This window comes from Brachyistius frenatus, unplaced genomic scaffold (genome assembly GCF_029030835.1).
Source record: "Brachyistius frenatus isolate BFR_SWC_R1_liver_20210118 unplaced genomic scaffold, ASM2903083v1 Contig_5, whole genome shotgun sequence".
Lineage (NCBI taxonomy): Eukaryota > Metazoa > Chordata > Actinopteri > Embiotocidae > Brachyistius > Brachyistius frenatus.
The window spans coordinates 946,371-954,996 of NW_027210604.1; the positions used below are offsets into that span (position 1 = coordinate 946,371).

At 43.4% G+C, this 8,626-nt stretch overlaps 1 protein-coding gene across 1 annotated transcript; it reads right to left on the minus strand.

Moving 5' to 3' along the window:
* Window positions 1-343: 343 nt before the first annotated feature.
* On the minus strand, window positions 344-8,298 carry LOC138631239 (histone deacetylase complex subunit SAP30L). The gene is made up of 4 exons (XM_069716059.1): window positions 8,041-8,298; window positions 6,579-6,701; window positions 5,229-5,327; window positions 344-2,651 (listed from the first exon to the last, which is right to left on the minus strand). The coding sequence occupies exons 1-4, from the start codon at window positions 8,224-8,226 to the stop codon at window positions 2,523-2,525; spliced, it is 537 nt and encodes a 178-aa protein (XP_069572160.1). The 5' UTR covers window positions 8,227-8,298; the 3' UTR covers window positions 344-2,522.
* Window positions 8,299-8,626: the final 328 nt, after the last annotated feature.

Here is an 8,626-nt window from a genome sequence, read left to right on the forward strand (position 1 = left end):
AGCCTAATAGAGAAGTATTTGTAGAAACGTTATTTTTCTTTTTCCAAAGTCTGAAAATCACGTAGTTTTTCCAAATTAAATCCACCACTCTGTCCTGCTGCCCTCCATTTATAAGGAGGATCAATAGTGACACCTGGTGGTTGATGACTGTTACTGAAACAACACACCGTGAAGAATCTGCAATATTTCCCAAGACCAAAGAAAAATCTGGTTCTTCTCTTCATCCTTAATTTTAACATCTACAAATATCATGTTCATAGATTCTGTATACGTATTCGGACATTTAGACTAAAAACAACATATACGTGTAACACATGCATCAAAGCAGAGACGAGACTGTAGCTTCTCCCTGTACAATACATTTATTAATATTATTATTGAGAGCAATAAGCAGCTGTACTTAAATATGTTTTTTTTTTTCTAATACAACAATTAGGTTAATGGCGTGGCGTGACCTATAATGTTAATAAAGACGGGTGTTATCTACATGACACTAACAAACCTACAAGCAAAATTGAAAATGAGACAATTAAAAAAAAAAAAACCCTGTTAAATGTAGGCAAACAGTGTGGCGGACAAAGTTAAATAAAAAAAAAAAAAAAAAAAAATCAACTGCGAGATCAATCCACGCAGTTACACGAGGATGGATCAGAGATGATGTAAAACACCTAACTTGTACGTCATCCGGGGGGCTTCAGCAGTGCATTAAAAATTGTTTTTAAACTTTTACGTTTTCAGCAGTGCACAACGTTTGACGTGTTACCTGGGACTCACTGAGGGCTTTCAGTCCTTTTCAATCACAAACTGAAACTCATGGAAATAAAAAAAAAAAAAAAAAAAAAAAAAAATCCCCAATTCAACAACAACAACAACAAAAAAAAGACACTTTTAAATTCAAATTTCTGGCGTTTTTGGACTGTTGATGTTGAATTAAAACAAATATAGTCGCGGTCTGATGCCATTTTGGAGCCAAATTCATGTCGCGATGACATTTTCGGAGACATACAGGACACTTTCGACGGGGCATAAAAATGTGAAACTATTCAGTCGTCACCAACAAACTGTCATTAAAATTCAGATCACATGGAAGGAAGGCTTCGACCCCAGTGTCGTGAAATACATCCAGGTAGTAAAATCAAGAGCTTAGACGTTGCCCACTATAAACATTGCTCTTAAATATTAAAATTACTCTTGCAGCCGGATCACTCGCATACGCACAACTTTCACTTCACGCGAGAAACAAAAAAGGATGGAGAAAAATCTAAATCATATACGCAGACAAAAAAAACAAAAAACAACACAACTTTATACAACTTGTAGAATTAAGGCTGAACTAAAGAGAAAAAAATAAAATTAAAAAAAATGAAAGTAGCTACCAACACCTGCTACGCACAGAGAGATAAATCAGCATGTGTGTGTTTATAAGTATGAAAAACAACAACTAAAGGGCAGGAAAAGAGTGGGCGGGGCCGTAAGCCAAATGCTACATCGTTCCACACCGTCTTGTAAATGCGTCACGTCCTTTTTGGAAAGAGGCGACGAGTAAACATCAGGGATAAGTTCAGTTTTAAACGCTATTAAAGAATTTTTTTTTTTTTTTCTATTTCAATTTGAAGCGATTTGGATTATTATTATTATTATTTTTAAACTGAACTCGAGCCCCGATATTTGAAGATGTGAACGTCAATGAAGGCTCCGCCTCTTTCCAACCAGCCATTTGTTTAAGATTAAAAACAATAAAAAAAAAAAAAAAAAAAAAAAAAAGTCCACTCGGCATCATTCAATTCACTTTCCTGTTTGGCACAAGCATCACTCGCGGTGAACGTTTAACAGTCGACTCGGCAACGAAAAAAAACAAAAAAACAAATGACCAAAACGTGTTCTTTTTTTTTCTTGTTTTTTTTTTTAACTCTTAAGGCAGCTATCTCGTACATTGCATTCAACCAGATCGGACGCGGTTCCTTTTGTACATATAGACAGTTACATTACAGTAGGACGACGTAGAACTCTGCAGGGGGAGTCGTGGTCCTCGACAGTCTTTATGGACCTCGCTTGTGGTTTTTTTTTTCTCTTCTTTTTTTTTTTTTTCGCGAATCGGAAATACCTTGCAGAAGGCCGAGTCGGAGAGGACCGACCCCGGTGACAACATGAGACTGCATTTATGTGAAGAGGAGAGGGGGAGGAGGGGGAGGGGGCGGCAACGTGTGCCGAGGCGAGCTCACTCCACCTCCTCTCTCTCCCCCCCCCCCCGTCCCGCCTTCATTCTCCGCCACTTCCGTTTAATGTCCCTTCGAGGACAAGAGTTCATGTTCTCACCTGACGGGGGAGGGGTGGTGGTGGTGGTGGTGGTGCGGGAGGAGCTGGTTTTGGTTGTTGCTGCTGTTATTGTTGTGTGTGTGTGTGTGTGTGTGTGTGTGTGTAGCTGCTGCTGTTTTGTCACTGTGGTTGTTGCCGTCGATGCTTGCTGCTGTCGGGAGGAGGTGGGGGTGAGGAGGTGGGGGGTGGGTGGGGTGTGTGTGTGTTTAGTCCAGCGGTTTGCCACCGTCCCCTTTCTGGTCCAAGCGGCTCTTGCTGCTCTTCACCATGTAAATAAAGTAGGTGAGCGTCTCCTTCTCGTTGACGGGGATGTTCCTGAAGTGACGACTCACCGTCTGCAGGACGAGGACAAAGGGGGAGGAAGAGAGCTCGTTAAGAGGTGTCGGACAAAAAAAAAAAATCATTTCAGGATTCGTCCGGTGGAAAAGGGCTTCCGTTTCTGAGGATAAAACATCATAGAAGTTAAGAAAGAAAAGTCCTCTAACAGTTTTTGTTGTTGTTGTTGTTGAAGACGCTGATCTCACAGTGCTGTAAACATGTCTTCAACACGACTTAATTCACGACCAGAATTTGTGAGAAATTGGGCGCCAACGACCGACCCATGAAGTACTGCTCTCCACTGTCACTGGACCGACAGAAAAGTTGAACCCCCCCCCCCAAAAAAAAATTCAATTCAAACTAAAAGTTGCTGCTAAGTACAGGAACTCGGAGGGAGGCAACGTGTCATAACGACGACGACGACCGCTTCACTTAATGTCCGTGACGATAATAATTCTGCCGGTGTGCGCCAGAGCTGCATCCTGCTGTGGCGTCACGCGGTCTGGGATTCATGGGCTTTCTTTGAGGTTTTGATGATCGTGTGGACGGCCGTGATGAAACGGGACTTTTTGTGTTTGTTTGTTTGTTTGTTTTTGTGGTCTGCACAAAGCAGTGCAGCCGGAGCTCTCGTGCTAAAATACAAGCCAGATTTAAACTCTATTTTTTTTTTCTTTTAAGCCTACAAGAACAAAATCTTTTTATTTCCGACAACGGGCTACAAAGTTGTTGTTGTTGTTGTTGGGTGTTGTATTGTCAGCCAGTTGTCATGGTAACTCCTGGGCGGTTGTTTGTTTTTAATGGCGAGCTTCTCCCTGGAACTCTGCCCAGCGTGAACGGAGCAGCTGAAAACTGTTTAAAAGCCCACGACCAGGACGATCGCTGGAGAGAGACGGGGAGAGACGGTGAGACTTTTGAACACGCCAACTGTCATATTTTCCAGCGGGGGCGGAGGGGAGGAATTTAATCAGGCCTCAAAACTGCAGCCGGACTCCTGGTTGTTTGTCTTTATAAAAAAAAAGGAGCAAACAAAACCGGCGTGTGCTGCCCATCTGCCCGGCAGCCACCGAAGACAGCTGTAACTGGTTGTGTGTGTGTGGGGGTGGGCGTTGACTGCCGCTTTATTAATGATGTGGGAAGGCTCATTCATGGTGGGGGTGGGTGGGTGGGTGGGTGGGGGTTCAGAACCCCAACTGAAGGCCTCAGGAAACATCCAACTTACAGCTGAAGTTTACTCCATTCATTCCCAGTGAACAGGCGAGTCACGTCCGACCGGGCGCACCGCGTGCAGAAGGTATTTGTGAGGATGGAGGGGGCGGGGGGTGAGAGGGGCGATTGGGAGGGGGGGGGGGGCAGCTGCACGACGTCCACCTGTCGGTTTCGAAAATTAAGTCTAACAATCTGTCCATGACCGGTTACTGCGGAGCGGGACCTCCGACACCACGTATATCACGGTAAATGAGGAAGGTGGAGCCGAGAGGAAAGAGGCCCGCACACCTAACGAGAGCAGCTCGGCGTTCCCAAAGACCATGAACTTCTGGGGCCTAAAACTTCCAAAGAAATCCTTAAAGAGAAAGCTACAGGTTGAACGTTGGGCTAATTAACATATTTTGGAAACGACCAATACAAAAAACAAAACAAAACCGTTAATGTGTTATTTTTTTCTTTTATGGGACATAAAGGCATTTTTGAACATCTCCCACTCTCGGTCAAATTCCCCGAACTAAAAAGCTGAAATTCAATGAACTTTAATAAACAGAAAAACAGGCTGCAGACGCCAAACAGCCACATCGTTTTTTATTGCCGACAGTTTGCGAGCTCAAAACTTTTCGCTGCTTGAAGCTGCTGCACAATTACGATCGCGCGCAAGAGAGCTTATAAAACCGAGTGCAAAAATTAAGTCTTCTCTCAAATTGGACCGGTAAGAAGCCAACACACTTCATTTGATAGATTTATAGCAGTTTTACAAACTTTGCATTTAGCTTTTCTGTCGTCTTTATTTATCACTCGGGCTTTTAAGACATCGCGTTGTTGCCAAAGCTCTTGAAATCGACATTTTTCTGGCACGTTTGACTTCCTAAACAGGTACAAGAAAAAAAAAACATCTTCACTTAAGGGCTAATAACACAATAAAAAAAAAAAAAAAAAAAGACTGCATAGAAAATATTACATTTTGATTAATGGCAACTCAAACTAACTCATGCAAACTAAATTCCCTGACTTTTCCTGTCTGGAAAAGAGTTTTTAAATTTCCCTGATACGGCATGAAATTCTCTGACCTGTGGGAACCCTGAAAAAACACTTAAAACGAGAGGACGTCGTCTCAGCTGTGATTTTTTTTTTTTGCCGCTTTTACTCATCCGTGAATTATAGAGCAAGCGGCACAAACTCCATCCTCTCGGGACATCGAGTCCACAGATTTCCTGACAGGAAGAAGAACGGAGCTGCTTTTGGTGTTTTTAATCGTTCTCAGAAACAATTCACGTACATTTTTTATTTCTTGGATTAGGAATGATTTCGTTTTGGCTTGAAGACAAAAAAAACAACAAAAAAACCAAACAGACAACACGTTGGTGTGATTGTTTGGGTGCCGTTACCTCTGCCAGCTGGGCTTTGTTGAGGCCCGGCCTGGTCTGCAGCTTGTAGTGTCGCTTGTAGCGTCTCAACGTGTTCACCTGCAGCTGGAAGAGGTCCACCTGGAAACAGCAACAGAGGCAGGAGATCAGAGAGGAGAGACAGAGAGAGACAGAGATGGATGGAAACGTCTCACCGGGCCTCCGTCTCAGGACGACATTTCAGCGAGACTCCCTCTACCTCGTTTCCAGCTTTTAAAGGAGATGAAACTTTAACGATCTCCGCGGAGAAACTGGGTCACCGCAGTAATAATAATTAAAAAAATTAAAAAAAACACACACCAAGAACTAAATACGGGATGAATATGAATTTCTTAAAAAGAGCAACGCTGGTAATCCGAATGTATTCTGATGACAAAACCGGTATGAGCTGATGTTTTCTGTTGTGTCGTTGCGATTTCTTTTGTGTGGTTAATCTGCAAAGTATGCAAAAGTTAGGGACCCCCCTCCCCCCCCCACTCCAAATTACATATTTTTTTTTGTTGGTTTGTGAGCCACAGCAAGTGTGCATGAAATCACCGTTTACTAATTAATGGTGAAGAAGCAGGGAAGGTTATAAAAGTATATCAAAGCACCTCGAGATTGCACATTTCCATGTCTGAAATGGCAGTTAAGTTGGGACCCGTAGGACCGACCCCAACAAATAGTTGTTTGTTTGTTATTTATTCTATGTGATTACGCCTGCCTGGGAAAATGTGATTTCACCCATTTCAAAAACAGGTTTCAGTTTCGTAACATGAACATATATATATATAAAAAGCAAAATAGGAAAAAAAACAAAAAAACATCAACTCCTTGTTTTTTTTTTTTACTTAAACTTGAACCGTTTGTTGCATTGAAGGCTTGAAAACAACGTCTGCAGAAGCAAAGAGTCCTTTAGGAAACAACTACTGTCGAGATGAAGTTAATTCTGGTCTTTCGCTACGATCGCAGAAGGTTTGGTGAAAAAAAGAAGCAGCAGACTTGAATGAAAAGAACACCTCGCTCGCCGTTCTGCAGCGGCACCGGAGACGGACGGAAGAATATCCCTTTAAAGTCCGTCAGTAAAACGAAACTGAAAGGAAAGATAATCACCCAGAGCGGAACTTAAAATCCACCGCGACCTGCTTCAAGAAACACGAGCTGGAGGATTTGGGAGAAAACCCACAAAATGACCTGAACATTCAAAATCTGTGGGTCGATGTTAAACATGCTGAAGACGGCCTTAAAAAAAAATAAAAATAAAAATAAAAAAAAATCATCTCAAGACAAACTTATAGAAATGGAGAATATAAACACAGCTGTGCGGCGCTTCGACCGTGACGTCCGTCTCACCTCGGGCACCTCCACGTCGTGATCTGGGGACTCGCCTCCGTCGTCGCTCGTCTTCCTCTTCCTCTTGTTGCGGACGCTCTGGATGAAGTTCTTGTGGAAGTCGCAGATGTAGAGGTGCCGCACCTGTCAAAGACATCGACGAGCGTTAAACGGACGACATCTGAATTTCTGCTCTAACGCCAAAAAAAAAAAAAAAAAAAAACCAACAACGAGTGACGTTGTTAACTTTAGACTGGACACGAGGCCGTGTTGCGCAACAGGATCGTTCCACTTAACTTGTATTTACAGTCCAGTAAACAAATACTGCAATGGAAAACAAAAACAAAAACAAATACTCCATTAAAGTCCTGCACGGACAAAACTATTTCTTAAGTTAAAGTGCAGAAGTTTCAGCGGCGCGTTTGTTCCCCCTGACTGATGTATTATTACACATGACATCATTAGATTATTGATAGGGAGGCATCAGTGTGTAAACAGCATGTTAATGTAGCTGCTGCAGGTGGAGCCGGTTTGAAGTGCTTTCTAGAAAGTTGTATTTCCAGGGACGGCACAAACATCCCAGGGTTTTGTCAAGATGACTGCCTGCAGAGGAAGTTCTTATCCAGAAATCGGGTTTTTTTTTTTTCCTCTGATATTTCGATTTTTGGTGCCGTATAGGATCCAGTTGTACATTTGACATGAAACCACGTGAGGAGTTTCATGGTCTACATGTCGTGGCACCGGACACCGTGGACAGAAGTACGTTTGCAGTTGGGAAACGGTGGCCAAAAAAACCATGCTCACCACCGAGAGAGCCGGCATGGAGCCGAAGAACAGCCGAGGCTGCCGGGGAGGACCGAGGATAACCAACCAGCAACTCCGGAAACATACGAATCATGTCCTTTTTGTTTGTTTGTTTGTTTTGTTTTGTTTATTCACGTCAACCGACGCGAACAGCTGAGGAGTCCAAACGACGCTGAAGTCAGCTTCCGATTCGTCCTTAAGGGGAAACGTTTCAGTGAATTTACAACCGAGTTGCTGCTTCTGTCGTTTAGCACATTTTGTTTTGAAAAGCCCGTTAAAACATTTCAGATGAAGCTTTTATAAAAAGATTTATTCTAATTGATCAAAAAAAATTTTAAAAAAAGGGGACATTTAACTGCTTTTTTCTTCTTTCGTATTTTTTAACTGGGTCGGATCTAAAAAAAATAACAACACTTTACTTAAACAGGTCAAACCTGGATTAAATGACCCCACACAGACTGACGTTTCTTAAATAGTTTCCAAAGTGTTTTGTTGTTGTTGTTTTTACAACATTAAAACGGAGCTGAAAGCTCGAGTCAAGTTTTCCCTTAAGTGTCGAATCGCAAGCTGACTTCAGCCTCCCTCCCTCCTCGATGATAGCCCAACTTTTCAGCTGACATGCCGCACTTCGGAAGCGACCAGGTGGGGTGGCGGGTGGGTGGTGGGGTGGTGGACTTACGCTCTTGTCGATGTCCAGCTTGAGCTTCTTCTGAGAGATGCTCTTCTGGATCCTCTTGCTGAACGAGGCGTTTCCAGCCGAGCGGCCGCAGCGCTCTCCGTCCTCGATCAGGCAGCAGCTCTGCCCGTAGAACGGCGGCGCAGGCGGTCCGTCGTGGCTGTCCTCCTCGGTGCTGAACCCATTCATTCTGGACGTCTGGGGGGGGGGGGATGATCTTTGTTCAGTAATCCCAGGCGATAAGAATAATAATAATAAAAATAATAAATTAAAAAAAAGTGCCCCCTCTTTTTTTTTTATTTATTTATTTTTGATCCCGGTTATAACGTCGGCTTTAGCTAGCGAGCTAACTCGGCTAAGTGGCTAGTTCGCGAGCTAACAGCTGTCGTTGTTGTTTTTAAAAAAAAAAAAAAAAATGCTGGCCGGTTTCACGAAACGCCGTATCCCCGGTTTGAAGACATATCCCTGCAAATCTCCCGTCGGATTCACGCCACCTACCAGCTAAACCGCTTGACTTTTAGCCCCGGTGTGCTAGCGGGTGGGTGTGTGGTGGTGGTGGGGGGGGGAGGGACACCGAGCTGCCGCCGCC

Coding starts and splice junctions, on each gene's coding strand:
- LOC138631239 (XM_069716059.1), bottom strand. CDS start 8,226: ATGAATGGGTTCAGCACCGAGGAGGACAGCCACGACGGACCGCCTGCG. Junction 5,328..6,578: donor ACGACGTGGAGGTGCCCGAG/GTGAGACGGACG, acceptor TGCTGTTTCCAG/GTGGACCTCTTCCAGCTGCA. Junction 2,652..5,228: donor ACAAAGCCCAGCTGGCAGAG/GTAACGGCACCC, acceptor CTCGTCCTGCAG/ACGGTGAGTCGTCACTTCAG.